Genomic DNA, 23,538 nt, shown 5'->3' with positions numbered 1-23,538 from the left:
ATCATCTACAATACATGTATAGATTGCAAAATACAATCCAGCAGCAGTTATTTATATGAGATACACTGATGTCTGAGAGCACTGGCTCCACTTCTTTTGGGTTTGGTTTTGGGTGGAGATCTTTAATCCCAACTTGCAATTGTTATGCAGCGCACATGAACCAGATGGAAAAGTCCAAGTGAATTCTGTATTTAATACAAATTTGAATTCTCAAACAATAAGAACAGGTATTGTTAGGAGCCATTTTTTGCCTAATCTGTTCCCCCCCCCCCCTTTAAATACACAATCCCCGTATTTCACACAAAGCTACAACAGACTAACAGGATGGAAAGAGATTCTAGTACTCAACATGCAAATAAAGTGCATATTGTATACCTGACCTGCTTTAAAAATGGGCACACAGAGCTACGATGATCTTGCATTTAAAAATGGAATTGTAGGAAACCTAATTGTCTTTTTTTTCCCCCCTTCTTTAAACTATTTTCAAGAAATTGATATCCTCCAACCACTAATTGCCAGAAAAAAATATAGGGCCAGGAGGGGGAAAAAAACCCAACCCAACCCAGCCCAACAAAGCCATCAGGAGTCATACAAATGAAAAATGCACTTTGTGAAATACTCCTTCAAATCCTGTAAAGATGCAAAGGTGAAGTGCTGGGATAAGAAAAGTCTTGAAACTCTTTAAAGTCTGAGTTGAGAGCTGTTTCAGCTGCTTTCTTCCTTTTAAAGATGGACTAAGCTGGGGATGTACTGAGTGTTATTTTCCAGAGCCTGGATTGCATTGGTGGGACAGAACTTTGTTACACAGGGGGAATAAAAGAACCATGTAAATGTCTAAATATTGGACAATATAGTCTAGTCCTCACACCCTTTTTTTTTTTCCCTGCAAAATTGAATAATTTAAACCAGAAAAATTCCCCAATGATAATACCACTAAAAATTTACCCATGAAAAGAGCATGTAGAGCTTGAGTCACTTTATATATGAGCTAACTACATGGAAAGATTCTAAAGGAGCCAACAGTGTCATGGTTAATTTCAGAAATGTTTTGAAGTTGGTCATTGTCCTTGGATGACAGAAAATAGGGATTCCCATTTTAGGAAAGGGGCATGCCCCCAAATTTTTTCTTGCCTTAGGTCAAGTGATTTGGCCCTCCCATATTGATCCATCTATTTATCTATGCCTGCAATGGCTTTTCTGAAGGCAGTTCCTGTCTGCATGACTGACTGGCAGTACTGTTTCTAGTGGGATACGTTCCCTTTGTCCCTGTGCCCTCTGTTTTCTGTTTAAAGATCACTCCAGGAAAGTGAGAGGAAGACATTGCATAACATACATATGAAATGCAGGCTGCCTCCCCATCGACAGGCCTTCCTAAATATATACTTTCATACAGTGCCTTTTGTTGGGCTTTTCACGTGGAAGTTTCTCTTGGAATGGAGTGTAAGAGACTTAGAGCAATAAAGTTATCTGGTAAGGGTTTAGCTAGATGAAAGGCAAAGGGGTAAAGTCAACCCTTCTTGAGTACAGGACTAGTGAAGGAGGGCAGAGAAAAGATGGGATTGGGTGACTGGTTACTTTTAAGTTGAAAGTTGATGGAGAGTGAAGAGGAAACTCTTAGTATGACAGAATGCTGGAGTTGTCATTGTTCTGATTTTCTCTCTAAGTTGATCTCCAAAGGAAAAAAACCAACCAAAAGATCATTTCTGTGCAATATAGAGAAATGTAACTGAACTCTGCTACTACAGAAAAAATGGATTTCAAATGGCATTATGGTGGCTTTTAAACCACAGAATTAAACACAGACGAAGAAGCTACAAGATTTACCCAAATCCTGAAGTTCGTGTAGCTTTTCTTAGCTTAAAACCTGATGGGTTTTGGGTGGCAAGCTGAGAAACACCAAGTATAACTACTTTAAAAAAAGTTATCACAATGTTCTCATTTAAAACCTCCCTCCTTTTTTGATTTGTTGTTGTTTTCTTCTATTTTTTTCTCCAAGGTACAGGAGTGCATCTCTTCCCTGCAGTTGCTTCCTCTCCATCATTCCTTAAAGGTGAGAGCACACAGGTATTCTGCACCAGTAAGCTGCAAAGAGGCTGCTGCAATGCATTTCACACCTTCATAGGAAGTGGCTTTAGTGCAAATAAAACAGTACATACCACAGACTAGCCAAAGGCAGGCTTTGCTCTCTATTCCAGTGCCCACTTTTCAAACGATTTCAGTATAAAAATGCTGAAAATTTGGATTAGTCTCTAAAAATAAGTTGAAACAAACCTTCTTTAGAAGCTACAATATAGAAGCAGATACGACTTAAGCATGGCAAAACCCAATCAACTCGAAGTTTGCTAAAGGGAAGTAAGGCAGAGCAATTGTTAAAAATGGAACAAGATAGTACTTTGCACTCAGTTTTACAAGGTGGCAGCAGCCGTTTTCAACAGATGCAATACTGAGTGAAAAAGAAGGGAGAAGCTTGTATAAGGCCAGAGGTGCAAAGACTTGCAGTTTTGAAAGCAAATGCCACAAAGGCCACTCTAATTTTTGACTCACTGTACTGTCTCTCTCTCTCCTCAAGTGCAGAGATTCAGGCATGCAGTTCTGAGATCAGGCCTGGAGCTGATTTCCTTTCGAATGGTTTCTAACAACAGGAAACATTTACGGAACTTCTTTGGCAAACGTTTTTAGGTTAATTTGACACAAACGCCTATAAACATCTTGACTCAAAATCTTTCTCGAAGAAGGTGAATTAACACCATTAAGATACTATTATATTTTTGTTTTTCAGCACTTATTGAAATCAAAGGCTTGTTATCAACTGTATTTAAAATACACTAACACTGAAAAACCTTCACGGATGCTAATGGTCTGTCAATGTAAAGTACGTTCAGCAATCTGACCATTGCCCTCCCAGTACATGACCAGTATTGATCCAACTTCATTGGAAAATAAGCAAGCTGGCAAGATACAAGGGAAATTCCAATCTGTTTACAAAGGCTAAGCAAATACTTGTTAAAAAATTTGGAGATGGTGTGTTACAGTATAGTTGCACAGTGCTTATGTCTACTGAATACACAAATCCAAACTTTATGGAACAAGACCATCATAGATCTTTAAATCTCTGATAACTGGGCCGTGGTTGCAACTCCCAGTAAAGATCTAGCAGCCTGTCTTCACAAAAGTTACAAATAAGGCCTAAAGCTCCAGTTGTGTTCCTTCACCATTCCTCAGGCCTTTGTTTTGTGGTATCGTAAGCCCTTATTACTTCAGACTGGGAAACGATTCCATTTTCATCTTGAGAGAAGGCGTAGCCATCTGCAGAGAGGAGAACCAGAAACCAATTAAGTTTTAATCAGATCTTTTAGTTAAAGCTTTAATAAAAACAGTTTAACAAAGGTCAGTAGAGGGTAATCAATCTCTTTTCAGCAATTAGTAGGTAGAAAACCCATGCTGATTCTTAGGTAATTTTGCAATTATAAACCAGCGGAAATCTATGCAGCATCTTAGCATGAAGAGAACTCTACCAACAGGCAAAGAACGTGGTCTGCTGTGTTTAGGATACTACATCTTTACTATAAACAAATGCACTGGAAAGTAGAGTCATAGAATGGGCTGCCTTGGTTTACTAGACTAATTGAAGACTTATTTGTGAAGAACAGAGTTTAATTGTTTTACTTTCTCTTTCTGCTGCATATAGGAACAATCAGCAGCTGTCACAGAACGTTCCCAAACAGTACAGCTGATACCTGTTGCAATATTCTGTGATATTAAATGGTTCCTCCCAAAAGTTACTCAACAGTCCCCTATTCCTTATCCATTAAACATGTGAATATGTAACACAGAATTACAGAATCAGAGAATGGTCTGGGTTGGAAGTAACCTCCAAAGGTCATTCAGTCCAACCCCCTCTTCAGTCAGCAGGGACATCCTCAACTAGATCAGGTTGCCTAGAGACCTGTCCAGCCTCACCTTGAATATCTCCAGGGAAAGGGCCTCAATCACCTCCCTGGGCAACCTGTTCCAGTGTTCTACCACCCTCATAATAAAGAACTTGTTCCTAACATCCAATCTAGAACTTCAGTTTTATATAATTAATGGCTATTGGTTTTTATTTGCCAGTGGACACTCACGAAGTAAGTTTTGCTGCAGCGAGTCGGAGCGGTACAAATTCACGTGGTTCTTCTTAAAAACATTCTTCAGCAGCTGGGCTCTTTCACTTAAGCTAGAAAGAAAAATGTATGAAAAACATTTACTTACTTATCACAGGATCCTCTATCTTTGAGTCTGGTAGATGGGAATTAAGTTTTAAATGAAGAATGTCCATTTTCCTTTTTCATTTTCAGTTGTACCCAAACTAATTATTAAGAGAATGATTACAAGAATGTACAAGGGCAGATTATGAAGTCCATATACCTGGTAATGTTTTTACTACTCATTGCAGTACAGGCAAAATATCTGTCTGAAGCACTGTTGTGTGCTAACAATACAAAGAAATGAGTAATACTGTGAACATTTGAGTGTGACTCCTTTAGAAACATGTAAAAGGAAGGCACTGGCTGCCCTGACACAGCATGGCCTGATCCATGCCAGGCTAAATTACAGTGCTCAGCCTGACATCCAAAAGGATGGAAAAAAAAAATGGAGGGAAAGCCACATCTGTGGTCATCAGCTGTGTGTATGGAAACACACTGCTTCCATCAGAAGTGTTCTAGCAAGGTGTGTTCCTCATGAAACTCTAGAAGGTGTTTTTCCTAGAGATTGAACCCAAGTAATAGATTATGTTTACTCCTAGAGGTTGGTCACTTCAGCCCATCTGCCTTCTCAGTGGTCCTGACTGTTGTCTTATGTGTTTATTGTTCTTTAATTTGGTCCAAGTGGCTCCCCATTCAGCCCAACTAGAGAACAGGAGTATTAAACACTTTTGACACTGAGACTCAAGCATCTGAGTGCTGCAAACTGTAGTGAATGAAGTAGTGAACGTGTCAGGTTTACTTACCACGCATCTTTCTTACACTTAAAGTTCTCTCAGACAGGATCCTACGTTACTGCATAAATCACAGACTCATGGAATGGTTTGGGTTGGAAGGGACCTCCAGAGGTCATGCAGTCCAACCCCCCTAGCAGCAAGCAGGGACATCCCCAGGCAGATTAAGCTGCTCAGAGTCCATCAAGCCTGATTTTAGCTCAGAAGGCTTTCAAAATCTGACAATTTTGACAACACATTAAAAGATGTGCAAGGGACTATATGAAGCAACACTCACACAAATATTTCAGTTTCCCCTAGATTTGACAACCACTGTGAATGAGAGCTTGTGTTTCAGAGAAATCCCAATCTAACATTTAAGCAGTGCTGAAAATTCCAGTCCCTCCCCATGTGAACTGGACTAAAAATGAGTTCATTTAAAAGAGAAAAAAAAGAAGAAAAGAAAAAAAAGGATCTCATGTTTATTCTTGGCACATAGTGATTTGATTTTGCTATAGTTTTGCTAGATTAACAAAGTTGTCTAAAGTGCAAGGATGTGAGAAGGGAAACAGATTTCTCACGCTTATGGTAACTGATTTTTGATCAGCGAAATGACTTTTCGGTATTATTGTTCATTAGGGGAACAGATTTACCTTCTGAAGCTACTGACCAGACTAAGTGGTGCAAGGAATGGAACTAGATCACTTCCTTTACTAGGTTAGAGACTAAACCATTAAATCAGAAGTGCTTATTCTTTCCTCAGAGAGCATATACTTCTCAGATATGAAGGTGAAGCGATGTCTTAAACTGGAGAGACTAATGGTCACCCTCCCCTTTCTGTTCCACCCCAGTCTGGTGGCTAAAGCATAGACCAGGAAGTAAGAGCTTGGTTCTTCTGTGTTGGAAGAGGGAAACAAACCAATTATTCCCACATCCTCAGAGGAATGCTTATTCCAAAATCTACAGGGTAAGGGGGCAGGCAGGGGAAACTGCCTCTCTGGCCATGTTTTGGATGAAAAGATGGAATGAGACTTCCTTGTAAAACAGGAATTAGGTACCACTTCCAGGAATGTAGTCAGCATCTGCTGACTGAACCAAGAATGGACAAGTCAAGAGTACTGAGACACTCTCAGTGTTTCCATAAGCTAGCTCTTTAAGACAAGGTTGTGTGGAGTTTTTTGTTATTAATATTTCATAGAATCAACCAGGTTGGAAAAGACCTCAGAGATCATCAAGTCCAACCTATTACCTAATACTTAACACCTCATGACATCTAAACCGTGGCTTCAAGTGCCACATCCAATCCTTTTTTGAACACCTCCAGGGATGGGGACTCCACCACCTCCCTGGGCAGCACATTCCAATGGCCAATTACTCTTTCTGGGAAGAACTTTCTCCTCACCTCCAGCCTAAACTTCCCCTGGCACGGCTTGAGACTGTGCCCTCTTGTTCTGGTGCTGGTTGCCTGGAAGAAGAGACCAACCCCCACCTGTCTACAACCTCCTTCCAGGTAGTTGTAGGGAGCAATAAGGTCTCCCCTGAGCCTCCTCTTTTCCAGGCTAAACAACCTCAGCTCCCTCAGCCTCTCCTCACAGGGCTGTGCTCAAGACCTCTCCCCAGCCTCTTTGCCCTTCTCTGGACACGTTCAAGTGTCTCAGTGCCCTTCTTAAATTGAGAAGCCCAGAACTGGACATATCCTAATCTTCTTGGCCGTGTAGAAGCCTTGTTCTTTATTTTAGAGCTACAAAATACTGAAGTGATGAGATCAATAAAAACATGAGGGACTGAGGTTTAAACCACAAGGATACAAAGTCATCTTCATGTAAGATGGGAGGTCAGAGAGGTGGAAGACCATGCAAATGCTTAAAAATGGTTGTCAGCTGTATCTCCTTTGCAATCCCCTTAATGTGAGTTGAAATCAGCAAACTTCTAGGAAACTTTTTTTTGTTTTGGAATGATGTTACTTTCTATTAAAGAAATTACTTGATTAAAAGCATAGCAGGCCTGTTCCAGCATTATTGGTACCATCACTATTCTTTGCCCGTGTCCTAGCAGAAAATATGGAGATTGCCTAAATGCTAAGGACTGAAAACAGTGCCCCAAGTTGTACAGGAACACGAAGCATTCACATTTCATAGTTTATGTGTAATGAAGTTTCCACTGCACAGATCTGATTGCTGCCACAGAAATACAAATAAAGTAGGAAATACATTGGGGAACAGTGCTCCCAGCTATTCAGGTATTAAATTCTACTTTATTTCTAGGCTTGAAGAAATACTGCAGGCTCTTCATTATGAATCACCCTTCTGCCATTCCAAAGCATGTTTAAAATTCTCCAAGTGAAGTCAAGAAGAGATGGATTCATAATTAACCCATGATAAATTGCAGCAACCAAATGCCAATATGGCAAGCAGAATATCAACTATTTTTGAACACAAGAATGTATACATTTACAGGCAAATCATCTCCTTTACACACACACACACACACACAAATGACTACATTGTGTATTTCTGACAAATGACTTGGCTGATCTAAAAATAATTTCCAAGTGGACTGAGTGAAAAACCACTATGAAGCAGCAGAGACAGGACAACTCTCTAGAGATGCTTCCAAAAGTTGGGGTTGTTACTCATGTTATTGTTAGTCTATGTAGTATCCAGCCCAGTAAAAATATTTTTGTAGTAAGCAGTAATACTGTTGGTTTTGCTTAAGCAGTATATAGCAGAAACCCTGGGTTTGGACCATGGTTTACATGCAACATTTGTTCTATTTATATACAAATGACTTTTACCTCAGTCATTCCAATTTGAAGCACGAATGGCTCTGTGGCATTTCAGTTACAATGGCTCTAATGATAGAAATAATACTTTTTTTTGGCACAAATTTGTTATTCCACTGAAGCTGCTCTATTATTGATGCTACCAAAGCACTCAATACATGCAACTTAACTCTCTGCTGGAAAGTGACCATGCAAAATTCCCACCTTCTTGCTCAAGAGCTATTCTTACTTAACTAATAAATACATGTGATAAAACCAATTGCAATGTCTTGCCTACAGAAGAACAGAATAAATGTATTTTGTGACAGTTTTGGGGGAAAAAAAGTGATTACACATCCTTACACATACTAAAACAGCCACATTGGTTGGAAGAGGCCTTAGACATCACCTGCCCCAACCTCCTAGCTATGGGCAGGGGCACCTCTGAACTAGGCTTGGCTGTTCAAGGCCTCATCCAACCAGACCTTGAACACCCCCAGGGAGGGAGGAGGCATCCACAACCTCCCTGGGCAACCTATTCCAAAGTCTCAACACCCTCATGCTGAAGAACTTCCTTTGTGAATAGGTTGGACTCGATGATCTCGAAGGTCTTTTCCAACCTGGTCTGGTCTATTCTATTCTATTCTATTCTATTCTATTCTATGATCCAGTCTAAGCCTACTCTTCCCTCAGCTTAAAACTGTTCCCCCATGTCCCATTGCTAGACACTCTTATGAGTAGTCCTTCTGCAGCCTTCCTCTAGGATCCTTTCAGGTATTGGAAGACAGCACCAAGGTCCCTCCAGGACCTTAATCTTCTTAGGTTATTTTGGCATGTCATGAGAACATGCCTTCCTCTGCTATGACATAAAAAGGTATGCACACCAGAAGGTATGCACACCAGAAAAATATTGTTTGGTGCTGAAGAACACAGAGCAAATGTTTCAAAAACTGTTATGCTTGCATGAAAAGCACTGCAACTGAAGACAAAGAGTCTCATGCACATATTTAAAACAGATGCAGAGGATGTTCTTTACCAATTTAACTACTTTGCACTGGTATCTAATTAATCCAGGCTTCTACAACTCAGGAGACTCAAAAATGTTTAAAATAATTCAATCACATTTCTGAAGATGCAAGTAAGTCAGCTCATCAGATCATTTCTTTAACAAAGACAACTTTCCCCATAAAGGGTGAGGGTTTAGCTATATTACCTGTTTGGAGATACAGCTGAAAAAGAAATCATGGAGGGAATAAATCTTTTAAGAGACATGAAGATACTGACAGATCAAGAAGATAGTCTCAAGCTGCACCAGGGGAGGTTTAGGTTGGATGCTAGGAAGAAATTCTTCACAGAAAGAGAGATTGGCCATTGGAATGTGCTGCCCATGAAGGTGGTGGAGTCACCATCTCTGGAAGTGTTTAAAAAGAGACTGGATGAGGCACTTAGTGCCACAGTTTAGTTGATTGGATGGTGTTGGGTGATAGATTGGACTTGATCTCAAAGTTCTTTTCCAACCTGGTTAATTCTGTATTTCTGTATAAGATGTCTAACATCCATTGATCTGCAGGTCTAAAAGTAACTTTGTGGGGAAGGAATGGATCTGAGAAAGGCATTCTAGCAGGTAACTGAAGCACCTTCATGAAGCCCCATGAGCTACTGAATTCTGAAGATAATGATAGAGCTAGTGGTGAAAACACCAAATTCCTCTTACCTGACTGAGAAGGGATGTGCAAGATGAAGGAAGAGCACACTGTCTAGACAGCTGAAGTAAAGGTAGCTGAATTTGGGAATACAAGAGAAGTCTTGGGAATTCAAGTATGGAATACTAAAAAAGGTACATTACCCTAATTTCTTTTACCTCCACAAGATGTTCCCCTTTTAGTAGTGTCTAGTACTAATGTCTGGGGTTTTGTTTTTCTTCTTTTTTTTCCTGTAAATCATTCCTCCACACCTTTGCTCTTTGCAGAAGAACACACAGCACAGATTGTGTCTGGCTCAAAGCTCCGCACATTGATAGATGACTTGGTTCATTTAGAAGAAGATCTTGCCTTGGAGCTGCCTAAGTGAGTGCTGCCACATGAGAGGCATCCATAAAATAACTTTAGAACATCTTTAAAGGTAAGAGAGTCTCACAAGCACTACTTTGGTCTTGCAGTGCTTAAGGAAAAGTATGCTCCATGCAGGAATTGTCATCAGCATAGAGGATTCTGGAGCACTTCCAGTATGAAGCTGCTGCCACAAAGACAGCATATAGACCCTGATGTGGGGACACTATATAGGTATGTGTTCCTGTGTAGCCCACCACACTAGATTAAGTGTTCTGCAGAAGGTGGGATGAATTTCTAGGCCTCACAGTGCCTCCTCTGGTATTTGTCTATGGTACTGGGGAAAAATTACTCCACTGGAGACAAAACATTTGTGTGAAAGTGATTTCTAAGGAAAGAAAACAAAAAGTAAGAGCAAGCACTCATATGAGCTGGATATTTCACCCATTAGAAATGGTGGTAATCACCTTGGTATCCAGTGTAATATGGTCACAAACTGGTAAATCCTGGTAAGCTGATACTCAAAGAACAGGAAGAGGGATACAGTATGGTGGAAAGACAAAGGGAACTTAAATATCTTTATGAACAGAAGGTGTTTCCTGAAAATTGAACTTACAATAAAGTGAAGTGGCTGTTTCTGCTTTTTCTGGTCTAACTTGGTAGGAAAAAAAAGCTTTCTTGGCTAAGCCCTTTGCCATGAAGATACTAAAATCCCAGCAGCTCAAAGGCAAGAAAGAACAGGAAAATCAAGTATCCATAGTTTTGGCTTTTTTCAGACTTCACAAAACTGATGAAAATGAAGACAAGGAAAGAAAGCTCCAGCTCAGCCAAATGGCCTTAGTGAACTGCAAAGCAGAGAGAGGGGGGCTTTGTCATCTCACACTCCATTCAACAAGAGCTTGCTACAAATTCAGGCAGGGTTAAAAAGACCTCAGCATTTCAGTGCACACCTTTACCCTGAGTTCACACAGAGAAACTGTCCAGTTGTTGAATTTTTATCTTCTCCTTTTTCCAATTACCTGCCTGAGCCATGAAGGAGGATGTAACAGGGGGAATTTTGTGGAGTTTTAAGTTTAACATACATGAGGTAAGAAATTGGTCAAATTTTTTGCTCTGGACTGGCTTTAGATACAAAGCCAGCTTGCTCTACTTAATTTCGTTCATATCCTAGACAGATTTTGTTCTTTTCCTTTGTGCCACCAAGCAGGATTTAAAACTTAATTTTATTGTTGTTTTCTGCTTAGGCACAGTTTATAACCATGCTAGTGAATCATGCAGGCTTAAACTCACTTTGTATTTTTGTTGACAAAGTCAAAAGTGACAGGAGGAAAATGATACCTTAGGTTTATCCTAGACATAGTTACCACAAACACAACACTCAGGTACGAAGAAGGACATCGGTTAAAACCTTTGGTAAAAGCTGTGTCTAAGCATATGGAAAAAACCCATATAAAATATGCTCAGTATACCTGAAAACTCTTTAAAGATGCCTGTTGTTTACATGGATTTTTCAAAAATAACCTTTTGGCTTTGATAGGTGGAGAAGGCTGAAAAGATTTAGCTGCCTGTTTGTGTGGGGGTTTTTTGTTTAAAAAGACAACAATCTACAGGTTTTTACAGTACCTCTTGCCATGCACAACTGCCCCAGGATCCTCGGACTTTGCTTCCAACTCCTGAACTTCATCTACCAGTGTCTTAAAAGTAGCTCTCTTCACCCTGTAAGTAACACAAAATACTGCCAGATTTACTCTTCTTGAAAGTAAAAGAACAGGTTCTTTTAACGCTGCTAAAAACATTCAGTTTACAAACCCATTTTCTCAGGGGGCTTAAAATCAAGCTTTGCAAGAAGAAATATCACAAAGCAAGTCCAAATAATGCATTTTATCAATCGTTCTTGCAAGCAAGGAACAACAAATATCTATGAAACAGACATAACAATTACTGAAACATTTCAAATGCTAACAACATTGGCAGTAGAAATTGTTCAAAACCAAACAAGGTAAAAAACCCAATTTTATATAATCACTAGAGCTGATCTTAATTTACTCTTCTTGTACTTGAGTTAGAGCTCACATTTAAAAATCAGTACTTTTTCCCCATAAACCTTGGCATTCTGTACTCACACTTTGTATACTACATCAAGGAGTAAAGCTGTCATAGGAATACATAGAAGTCCCATCCAAAACACTCCAGAGCTGAACATCATAGCTGCCTGCAAGGGTAAAAAAAAAAAAGCACAAAATGTCATGATGCTATGACAAGGTAAAAACCCCATACCTTAGAAAGAGCAATGGTTGAGGATATCAAAAGCAAATTTAAGTGAACAATTCAAGACTCTCTAATGTGAAATAAAATGTTACTCCTTTCTAACCCCCCCGCTGAGTCGCCATGGAAATCCAGTAGATAGTAAGCACTAATTCATGTTAAGAAGCTGGTAGAAAGATCTCACTGCTTAGCATTTTGAGAGAGGGGGATCTACCCCTTCACAACCCTGCTCTGCACCACTGTGCTGACTGCAGACATTTCCATTAAAATCAGATTTATTGAAAATCCACCTCCCCGCCTCTCACAATCTTTGTCAGCAAACTGTGAGCACAACTTCTTATTTACAATCAACCAGGATTTTCTTATTTACAATCAACCTAAGCAGGATACAATGGATCCTGCCCCTTGATATGGCTGTTGGACGCTGTTAGATTCATTCTGAAATATAACACGGATCAAAGTTTTCCCCAACAGAACTCAGCGCGCCACGGTTCCCACATCGCCACCGACTCCTGGTCAACAAACTGCTTAAAAGGGAATGCTAAGAAAATCAACTAATGACACAATTAGGGAAATATGCAACATATTGTTCAGTGAAGACCTTACAGGTGAACACATGGTGAAATATTTGCGTGCAAGATCATTGCTTTTAGCTGTGTGCTTGCTTTTTCTGTGTGCTGCTTTACATTAACGCATTGGAGCTTTTCCTGTTCTTAACAACTAAACATACTAGAAACTGGAACACACCCAAAAGCCAACCCAAACATCATATTGTATGGACATTCAAGGGGGGAAAAAAGCAATCCTTCAGTACACCCTTGTAATTCATTCAAGTAATATTATGGATGCAAGGAGCGTGATTAATACTTAATGAAGTGTACTGCTGAAATATTGTTTTGCAGCTGGTATTAAAAATACCTTTGTAATGTAATTAGATTGCACAGAGACTGAAAGCAACATTGCAGCACAGTGATACCCTTTCAAATCCTTTGCTTCATTACTTGGGAGACCAATTTCATAATGAAACCTCAGTGTGCAACAAATAAACAAGCCAAAACTTTGCCACTATTAATTAGCAGACAAATGCAGGTAGATTGCAGCGGCTGAAGGTTAGTATCTGAATTCTGAACACGTCAGAACCCTACTTGATATGCTCAAGTGTAAAAACAGAAGTGAATTATTATTTTCAGAAAACAAATTTCCTTTGCGTGTAAGGTAAAAAAAAAAAATATCTGTTTGCCTTGGTTTTGTATCCAGATTCCTACTGCCACCAATTCTTTGGAAAGCATTAGATCTGAGAACCTGCTACACTTTCCACAGCTGTGCTAAAAGGACATAGATACTGCCCTGAGATTCTAGCGATTTCTGCCAACAGCTGTCAGCAAAAGTGTAAACACTGAGCAGGGATAGGTTCAAAATAAACCAAGCCACATTTTCAATGGAGAAACAAAAAAAAAAAGGGCAAGAAAATTTTTGTAGCAGCAAGTAGAGAGAACGCATTAGCTCGGGCACTTTATATGCAAAAGATGACTTTTGACATACTTGATGAAACACTCATTTCCTTAACTAGCAGCTAATAGGAAACGTCCATCACTGCTGCATTTTGCAAGGTTTTTATAATTTAGTGGCAATTAGAGAGACAGAGTTTCCTAAAAAAAAAAATAGGAGAAGCAGCAGGAAAAAAAGAAAAGGACAAGTTGAAGTAATTACGACCTCGGTTTCCTATCAACAACAACAACAACATTTCTTCTAGTTTATAAGACGCCAGCAAAAGAGCTGTCCTTGCCTTAGCCACCCCGTACGAACTGTTTGCCGGTGAAACGGCAAAAAGTGATAATGTAGGTCTTAGGATGTTAATTCTGACCATTGTAATGCTAACGATGAGTGAAGGAGCAACTGGCGCCTACTATTCACTCTTATCCAGCCTTTGGCTTTACAAACGAACAACACGAATGGAGGAAGAAGGGGGAAAAAAAAAAAAAAGAAAAACTTTTTCTGAGTCATATTTGAAAGCCTGTCAGAATTCTTTTTTTTGTTTTGTTTTGTTTTTCTTCTTTCTCCCCCTTCTTTTTTTCCCCCCCTTTTACAGAGTTAATCCAAACCTGAAAGATTTAAAGCCGACATTCGCATTAAAGACAGAGGGCCTCTTTGTATTTTTTGGACGAAGAGGGGAAAAAATAAAATCCCACAGAGGTATTTCCTTCCTTTCTGTACAAGAAAACTCACCCCCCCATCCCCCCCCCCCCCACTCTGTAGAAAACATTTTTGTCTCTAACTTTTCACATCTCTCTACACACAGGCAGGTCATCTGGGAAATGGCAAACCAATCCTTTGCAGACAATGGCACTAACAGGAGCAGCCTGTTCTGGGGACGGACTCTGGCTGCCTCTGTTCGTGGTTTACAAATTGTTCCTAATGTGAGAGATTTGTGGTCTATGCCAAGTTCCCCCCCCCCCCCCCCCCCACTTTAGGCCTTGTGAAACCAAATGGAATCTGCCACAAAAGTGGCTCCCAGGGGAATTCAGAAGTAATCCAAAATGAGAGCTGGGAAGCCTAGTTTATTGTAGGACTTAAAAATCCTGTAGGGAAGGATAAATAATTTGTCGTCTGTGGGGCTCACACTCGATATTAGGACTGCCTAGAGTGAATTAACATTGCTTAATAAGTGCATTGTCCAGAGTTTTATAGAAGTTGTTATTAAAAAAAAAACCACCAAAAAAAACCAACAAAAAATGGGGGGTGGGGGTGGGGGGGGTGGAGAAATGCTGAGAATGACTCCCTCCTTTCATGGCTTAGTGGCAGATTAGAAATCCTGGCTGCGAAACATTTTTTAATGCGCCGATGAAGATGTACTGCTAAGAAATTACCTGCCAAAATGAACAGACAGTATTGCCTTTCTCTTCACTATGAAGAAAATATTCTGCGCTCTGCCAAAACAGCTGCCTCAGATTTTAAAAGAGCCTTCTCAAAGAGAGAAAGATGGAACTAACAGTAAAATTCTTGCTGCTGGAAAGCTTGTGAAAATCGTTTTCAGTTTATCTGTTTCAGGTATCATTTAGGTATGTGCCCTCTCCTTTCAAGATTCAGAACTGTTAAAGTAATATCTACTCAACACCACCAAACCAGCTACAGTTTCTCCTCTCAACAACCCATAAGGTCAGTTTTATTGGTTTTAGTTATCTGAATGTGTTTGCCTTCACACACGTCAAAGAACCTACTGCTGTATTTAACCAGATCTGCATTTAACTCCCAGTGCAGTAAAATTCCAGTAAGTGCGTTCCTGTAATGCCCCCAGTCATCCTTTGCTGTTTAAGAAACATCTCAGAATTATTCCTGTTAATTTTAGAAAGAAGTCAGGACTCTGCTTATTTCATAGAATCATAGAATCAATAAGGTTGGAAAAGACCTCAGAGATCATCAAGTCCAACCTGTCACCCAACACCTCATGACTAACTAAACCATGGCTTCAAGTGCCACATCCAATCCCTTTTTGAGCACCTCCAGGGAGGGTGACTCCACCACATGCCAATGGCTAACAACTCTCTCTGTGAAGAACTTTCTCCTCACCTGAAGCCTAAACTTCCCCTGGCACGGCTTGAGACTGTGTCCTCTTGTTCTGGTGCTGGTTGCCTGGGAGAAGAGACCAACTCCCACCTGGCTACAACCTCCCTTCAGGCAGCTGTAGAGAGCGATAAGGTCCCCTCTGAGCCTCCTCCAGGCTAAACAATCGCAGCTCCCTCAGCCTCTCCTCATAGGGCTCGTGCTCCACCCAGTGCTGAGTACAGGGGCACAATGACCTCCCTGCTCCTGCTGGCCACACTGTTCCTAATGCAGGCCAGGATGCCATTGGCCTTCTTGGCCACCTGGGCACACTGCTGCCTCATGTTCAGCCTACTGTCAACCAGTACCCCCAGGTCCCTTTCTGCCTGGCTGCTCTCCAGCCACTCTGACCCCAGCCTGTAGCACTGCATGGGGTTGTTGTGGTCAATGTGCAGAACCTGGCACTCAGATGTGTTCAGTCTCATGCCCTTGGACTCTGCCTATCTGTCCAGCCTGTCAAGGTCTCTCTGCAGAGCTCTCCTGTCCTCTAACAGATCAACACCTGCCCCCAGCAAGGTCTATGAAAGACAAGCTGGGAAAAAAAAACTTGGGTGTGTGTGTGAAAATGTGATAAAAATATGGTAAAATGCCTTTTGCTGAAACACTTTAGACTATGAGGGAAGACCCTAGCTTTTTTGTTTAATTATTCTAAGTATTCTGGAAAACTGTATGTCAGACATGCTCTGCAAATACATAATAGTTCCTTGCTGAATATTTACCACTCCAATTGCTCCCCCCCAGAGAATCCAGAATGTTGGATAATATTTTCATCCAGATTGCTAATAAGAAGTGAAGTAGGGAAAAAACATATGAAACAACTACTGGCTAACTCAGCATCATTACCCCAGATTTTAGCCATGGCCATTTTCCAACAGCTTTGTGATAAATTGAGAATGGAGAGATTTGGGTATTTGTTTACTATCTAGGGCTGAAGGCAATTTTTAGAAATACTGTTTGTCAGCTGAGCTGTCTGAAAGTTCCTCTTGAAAGCACAGCACAGTACTGCTCTTGTTTCATTGAAGGACTTAAAGAGAATCATTGCTTTTCAAATTTTAGGGGCATTATTTACAACTCCCACCTCTAACATTAAGGAAAAATACCAGGGCAATTTCCTTCAGTACACCACCACTTAAATTTATTTATTATGCTGCATTCTGCTAAAGTTATTAAAATAGCACTCATCTGTTTTGAAAAATGCAAGAGACAAGTATCCATTAATAGCATCTCTTACAGCAGGAGGGACAAGACAGCGGGACATAAGCCATAAGATCCTCATAGAGAAGCTCTTTGTACGGGGCTCGATGAACAGACAATGAGGTGGACTGAAAACTGAGGGTGGTGAGCCTCAGCACAAAGCCTAGTTGAAGGCCAGTAACTAACAGCATCCCCCATAGGTCAATATTGCAGTCTAAGCCTATTTAACATCTTCATTAAAGACCTGGAGGACTGGAGGTAGAGGTTCCCTAACATTCTGTGATTCTGTGTACCCTCAGGAAGTTTGCTAATGATGCAAAACTGGGAAGAAGATACACCTTGAACTCCTGGTATTTTAGGATCTGTGATTAAGATTAGAAGAATATAGTCCCTAATTTCTACAATAAACTCAGTAAGAGAAATTTTTAAGTGAATGAATACACAGGAAAAAAAGCCCCAAAATAATATGAAGGTAAATAATAAATAGTGTGAGGGGTTTGCAACCCAACTGCCTCATAGTGGCAGGGGGTTTGCAACTGGCTGATCCTTAAGGTCCCTTCCAACCCTGACAATTCTATGATTCTAATGATAAAATATCAGCTTACTTAATGAAAGAATACCTAAGTCTTGCTTCAGACTGCTAAAAGACTCATAACCTGAAGCCCATCCCTGGAGGTGTTTAAGACCAGGCTGGATGTGGCTCTGGCCAGCCTGATCTAGTGTGAGTTGTCCCTGCCATGGGGTTGGAACTAGATGATCAGTGTGGTCCCTTCCAACCCTGACTGATTCTGTGACCTGCTACAGTATCTGAACTAGCCATGGATACCACATAATTAACACCTCAGGTTATCACCCCTCTTTTATTACATATCCTTCTTCAGTTTTACTGCCTAGTTTTCCATTTTCCTCTCCTTCCTAAATCCCATTGCTTCTCTCACATTTGCCATCCATTTTTCCCCTCTAGGTTGTGTCTGCAGAAAGACAAGGGTGAACTGACAGTTTTGATCTAAACATCATCAATCAGGGGAATGGAATGAAGTTTCCTGTGCTGGGGACTTCAAAAAGAAAGGGAAAAAAAAGTTTAAAAACTGGACTAGAAATCACAGAATCACCAAGGTTGGAAGAGACCTCAAAGATCATCAAGATCAAAGATCATCAAGTCCAACCTGTCACCCAAGACCTCGTGACTAAACCAGGGCACCAAGTGCCACATCCAGTCAGGGGAAACTGCCTCTGTGGCCATGTTTTCAATGAAAAGATGGAATGAGACTTCCTTGTAAAACAGGAATTACGTACCACTTCCAGGAATGCAGTCAGCATCTGCTGACTGAACCAAGAATGGACAAGTCAAGAGCACTGAGACACACATTACTCTCTTGTGTTTTCATAAGCTAGCTATTTAAGACATGGTTGTGTGGAATTTTTTGTTATTAATATTTCCTAGAATCACAGAATCAGCCAGGTTGGAAAAGACCTCAGAGATCATCAAGTCCAACCTATTACCTAACACCTAAGACCTCATGTCAATTAAACCATGGCTCCAAGTGCCTCAACCAATCCCCTCTTGAGCACCTGTAGGGATGGTGACTCCACCACCTCCCTGGGCAGCACATTCAATGGCCAATTATTCTTTCTGGGAAGAACTTTCACCTCACCTCAAGCCTAAACTTCCCCTGGTGCAGCTTGAGACTGTGTCCTCTTGTTCTGGTGCTGGTTGCCTGGGAGAAGAGACCAACCCCCACCTGGCTACAACCTCATTCCAGGTAGTTATAGACAGCAAGAAGGTCTCCCCTGAGCCTCCTCTTCTCCAGGCTAAACAACCCCAGCTCTCTCAGCCTCTCCTCGTAGGGCTTGTGCTCGAGGCCTCTCCCCAGCCTCTTTGCCCTTCTCTGGACACACTCAAGTGTCTCAATGTCCTTCTTGAATTGCTTTACTGTTGACAAAAACATAACTGTCGTGTCCTCTGAATGTTGATTCTAAGGTTTTGTAGGAGTTTTACTATAGAAATATCTCTCAGCTGCTATCACCCAGACGCCTGTTACCAATCTCTAACAGATAACAGCTATATAATCACAGAATCATAGAATTGTTAGGGATGGAAGGGACCTCAAGGATCATCCAGTTCCAACTGCCCTGCCATGGCCAGGGACACCTCACACTACAGCAGGTTGCTCACAGCCACATCCAGCCTGGCCTTAAAAGCCTCCAGGGATGAGGCTCCTACCACCTCCCTGGGCAACCTGTTCCAGTGTCTCACCACACTCATGGGGAAGAACTTCCTAACATCCAATCTGAATCTACCCATTTCTAGTTTTGTTCCATTCCCCCTAGTCCTGTCACTCCCTGACACCCTAAAAAGTCCCTCCACAGCATTCTTGTAGCCCCCTTCAGATACTGGAAGGCCACAAGAAGGTCTCCTCAGAGCCTTCTCTTCTCCAGACTGAACAGCCCCAACTCCCTCAGTCTGTCCTCATAGGAGAGCAGCTCCAGCCCTCTGCTCATCCTCATGGCTCTTCTCTGGACATGTTCCAGCACCTCCAGATCCTTCCTCTAATAGAGGTTCCAGAACTGGATGCAATACTCCAGCTGGGGACTCACCAGAGCAGAGTAGAGTGGGAGAATCACCTCCCTCGACCTGCTGGCTAAGTATCAGTTATTCATAGCAGAACACTTGTGCCATGAGACGGGCTTTTTACAAGAGTGTCCACCAACAGGGCAAGGAGAAATGGATTTAAATTGCAGGAGAAGAGGTTTAGATTGGATCTTAGGAAGAAAGTCTTTACTACATGGGTGGCAAGGCTCTGAAGTGGATTGTCCAGAGAAGTTGTGGAAGCCCCCTCGAGACGTTCAAGGCCAAGTTGGACAGGGCTTTGAGTAATCTGGTCTAGTTGAGAGGCATCCCTGCCCATGGCAGAGAGGTTGGAGTAGATGATCTCTAAGGTCTCCTCCAGCCTAGACCATTCTAAGATGATATCTCTGCTTATGTGAGCCAGAAACCACCCCCTATTTAGCAACCCAGTCACCAGTATGTATAGAACTTAGAGGAGTACTGTACATGGGAGAGCCATGCCCAGCTGGGACGAGTTGGTGCAGTGTGGGAGTAGCAATCTCAAAAGGCCAGAAAACAAAAGGTCTGGATGCCAGAACTGCCTCAGCACTCTAGATCATCAAGGCATTTTGGATTGAGGAGTCCCTGTTTGACTTTTTTATTTCCTTCCCTTTTTGGGGGGGGAAGTCAGAATAAAAGTAAAAGAACTAAAAATACACTTGATTATAGAGCTAGGAACATGCCGAAGAAGGGAGAGTAGAGGCCTAGACAATGAAGAAAACTGTTGGCACTCTGTCAGAAAGTTGTAGTTTTCTGTTTCACTGTATTTCCTTTTAAAGCACAGCATTCTACAATCCTTCCTGCTGCATTACTAACAGACAGCAACATACCTCTAAATTCCAACTTCAATTATCTTCTCTGCAATTGAATCTTATGCAAAATCAGTGGAAGAACTAGGGAAAACTTGCAAAAAAAATAGTGTGACATATTTGGGTCTTTTTTTTTTCAGGAAGTTACTGGCTGATGCTTTGATACTAAGAGATGAACACAAACCAGCAATACTTATAGAATAGAATAGAATCAACCAGGTTGGAAAAGACCTTTGAGAAGATCAAGTCCAACCTCTCACCCAACACCATCTAATCAACTAAGCCATGGCACCAAGTGCCTCATCCAGTCTCCTCTTAAACACCTCCAGTGATGGTGACTCCACCACCTCCCTGGGCAGCACATTCCAATGGCCAATCTCTTTTTCTATGAAGAACTTCTTCCTAACATCCAGCCTAAACCTCCCCTGGTGCAGCTTGAGACTGTGTCCTCTTGTTCTGGTGCTGGTTGCCTGGCAGAAGAGACCAACCCCCACCTGGCTACAACCTCCCTTCAGGTAGTTGTAGACAGCAAGAAGGTCTCCCCTGAGCCTCCTCTTCTCCAGGCTAAACTACCCCAGCTCCCTCAGCCTCTCCTCACAGGGCTGTGCTCCAAACCCCTCCCCAGCTTTGTTGCCCTTCTCTGGACATGTTCCAGCAACTCAACATCTTTCCTGTGCCCAGAACTGGACACAGGACTCAAGGTGTGGCCTAACCAGTGCTGAAAATGATTTAACTTCAAGCTTTTAGCCTCAGTGCTCCAACGTAAGAGAGCTTCTGCAGCATAAACAGATTCTTTCCTTCTACCACAACTAATTTTCTTCTTCTTGAGGCATTGTGCTGGAGCATTGTCAGTTTAAACACATTTATCAGAGCTGTGTAGGTATTTTATAGGAATAGATGAAAAATCCTGAGTTTTCAAATATTTTGGTGAAACCTTTCTTCTGCATCCAATGAATGAGTTTTCCATCAGCTCCATATGCTTTTTCTCTCCCCTTCAAGAGCATTAATATTTTATTTTCTTGGAGCACATTCAGCAATAAGCAGCAAGAATGTTGTTTTTTTTTTTATGACATTAATATGAAGAAGTTAGACTGAATTCTTATAAGAATGTTTTACTAGGTTCTTTTCTGTCTAAAAGAAGCCATGAAAAAGATGTTTCTAGAAGACAGATATCACCTAGTTTGGACTGGATAGTTGGATGAATCAAGATTACTAACTTGTAAGACTATAAACCTACTAAGGTAGAACTCACTACCAGCTCTGAGGAGCTGAAAGAGAATACGTTTAGACTTTACAGAGGATTATAGTTGGTAAAATCTCCCTTCTAAATCTACATTTTATCAAAAAGAGAGCATTTTTAATGCACACATCTGAAAAAAAACAGCCTGACACAAACCAAACAACAAACCCTGAAAATCCCCTTCAGCATGATTTATCCCTTGTTCATTTGGTGATTCCAGAAGTCCTACTGAATGCCTCTAAGGTAATGCCTTCTTCTCCAATGGGGATTTTACAGGGAACATCTGCTACTGACCTCCAAACTAAGATGCTAAGGCCCCAGTGACGACATACTTGGATTACATCTGGGTCGGGGCAATCCCAAGCACTGATATAGGCTGGGCTGGGACTGGCTTGAGAGCAGCCTTGAAGAAAAGGACTTGAGGGTGCTGGTGGATGAAAAGCTCAACAGGAACCAGCAGTGAGCACGTGCAGCCCACTGAAAGCTAATCACATCCTGGGCTGCATCAAGAGAAGCAGAGCCAGCAGGTCAAAGGAGGTGATTCTCCCCCTCTACTCTGCTCTGGTGAGACCCCACCTGGAGTACTGTGTCCCGTTCTGGAACCTCTATTAGAGGAAGGATCTGGAGGTGCTGGAACATGTCCAGAGAAGGGCCATGAGGATGATCAGAGGGCTGGAGCTGCTCTCCTATGAGGACAGACTGAGGGAGTTGGGGCTGTTCAGTCTGGAGAAGAGAAGGCGCTGAGGAGACCTAATTGTGGCCTTCCAGTATCTGAAGGGGGCTACAAGAAAGCTGGGGAGGGACTTTTGGGGGTGTCAGGGAGTGATAGGACTAGGGGGAATGGAACAAAACTAGAAATGGGTAGATTCAGATTGGATGTTAGGAAGAAGTTCTTCCCCATGAGTGTGGTGAGACACTGGAACAGGTTGCCCAGGGAGGTGGTAGAAGCCTCCTCCCTGGAGGCTTTTTGCAGCCAGGTTGGATGTGGCTCTGAGCAAGCTGATCTAGTGTGAGGTGTCCCTGCCCATGGCAGAGGGGCTGGAAGTAGATGATCCTCGAGGTCCCTTCCAACCCTGACAATGCTATGATTCTACTTAAGCAAGTTTCAGGTCAGCAGAACCTGATTGACTTCAAATACTCAGGCATTTGTTGGAAAAACAGTGAAGCAGCTCAGATGTCATCTGGCAAGTTCCTGGAATGTGGAGAGGACTGCTTCCTCACACAAATGTTAGATGTGCCAACCAGGAATGAGACACTGCTGGACTTGCTACTCACAAAGCAAGAGAACCTTCTTTGTTGTATCTCAGTTAGTGATAACCTTGGCTGCTTGTGATCACAGTATCGTGCAGACTGAGATGCTGCTGAGCATGCAGCAGGTTAGCACTAAGACAAAGGATTTAGATTTTACAGGAGTGAACTTCAGCTTGCTCAGAGCTTGGCTGGCAGGGATTCCATGGAGGCCAAAGGAGTCAGTGAGTGCCAGGAGTTTCTCAAGAATGCTGCCCTGGAAGCACAAAACCAGTTAATCCTTTTTAAAGGTAAGGGGTGTAGGTGGAGCAAGAGGCTCCCTTGGCTTAAGTGCAAGCATCTGAACCTGCTCAAAACCAAGAGAGAAGCGCAACAGAGATGGAAAAATGGATAAATACTCCTTGAGGACAGGGGCATTGCCAGGGTGTGCAGAGATGCAGTTAGAAAAGCAAAACCTCAGCTCAAACTGAAATTTGCCAGAGACATCAAAAACCACAAGAAAGGATTCTTCAGGTATGTAAACAAGAAGCAGAAGCTAAAGGAAAATATTGACCCAGTGTTTAACAGGAGATGCAATTCAGACACCAACAGTGCTGAAAAGGCAGAGGTTCTCAACACTTTCTTTACCTCTGTCTTCAGCAGCATTGCTGGAATGTAGCCTTGGGAATAAAAATCCAGGTTGATGCAAACACAGACCCACTGCCAGCAAAGGAAGAGATGGTATGGAAACTATTACAGGAGCTCAAATCCTACAAATAATTGGGCCCAGACCTTATCCTCCTGAGGGTGTTAAGAGAGCTGGCTGACAGCA

The 23,538-nt window shown here is 41.8% G+C and overlaps 1 protein-coding gene across 3 annotated transcripts in view; it reads right to left on the bottom strand.

The window, feature by feature from the left end:
- Nucleotides 1-687: 687 nt before the first annotated feature.
- Nucleotides 688-23,538, bottom strand: part of ATP8A1 (ATPase phospholipid transporting 8A1) — a 143,343-nt gene continuing 120,492 nt past the window's right edge. For all 3 annotated transcript variants that reach the window (XM_054163693.1, XM_054163686.1, XM_054163696.1), the window contains 4 exons: nucleotides 11,887-11,975; nucleotides 11,387-11,479; nucleotides 4,122-4,213; nucleotides 688-3,306 (listed from right to left, as the gene is read on the bottom strand). In XM_054163693.1, the coding sequence (XP_054019668.1) occupies nucleotides 3,209-3,306; nucleotides 4,122-4,213; nucleotides 11,387-11,479; nucleotides 11,887-11,975 (372 nt within the window). In that variant the 3' untranslated portion in view covers nucleotides 688-3,208. The remainder of the gene's footprint in view (nucleotides 3,307-4,121; nucleotides 4,214-11,386; nucleotides 11,480-11,886; nucleotides 11,976-23,538) is intronic.

This window comes from Dryobates pubescens, chromosome 1 (genome assembly GCF_014839835.1).
Source record: "Dryobates pubescens isolate bDryPub1 chromosome 1, bDryPub1.pri, whole genome shotgun sequence".
NCBI classification, from domain to species: Eukaryota; Metazoa; Chordata; class Aves; order Piciformes; family Picidae; genus Dryobates; species Dryobates pubescens.
The sequence above is the reverse complement of the archived record's forward strand: the minus strand, read 5'-3'. Positions and strand labels throughout refer to the sequence as shown.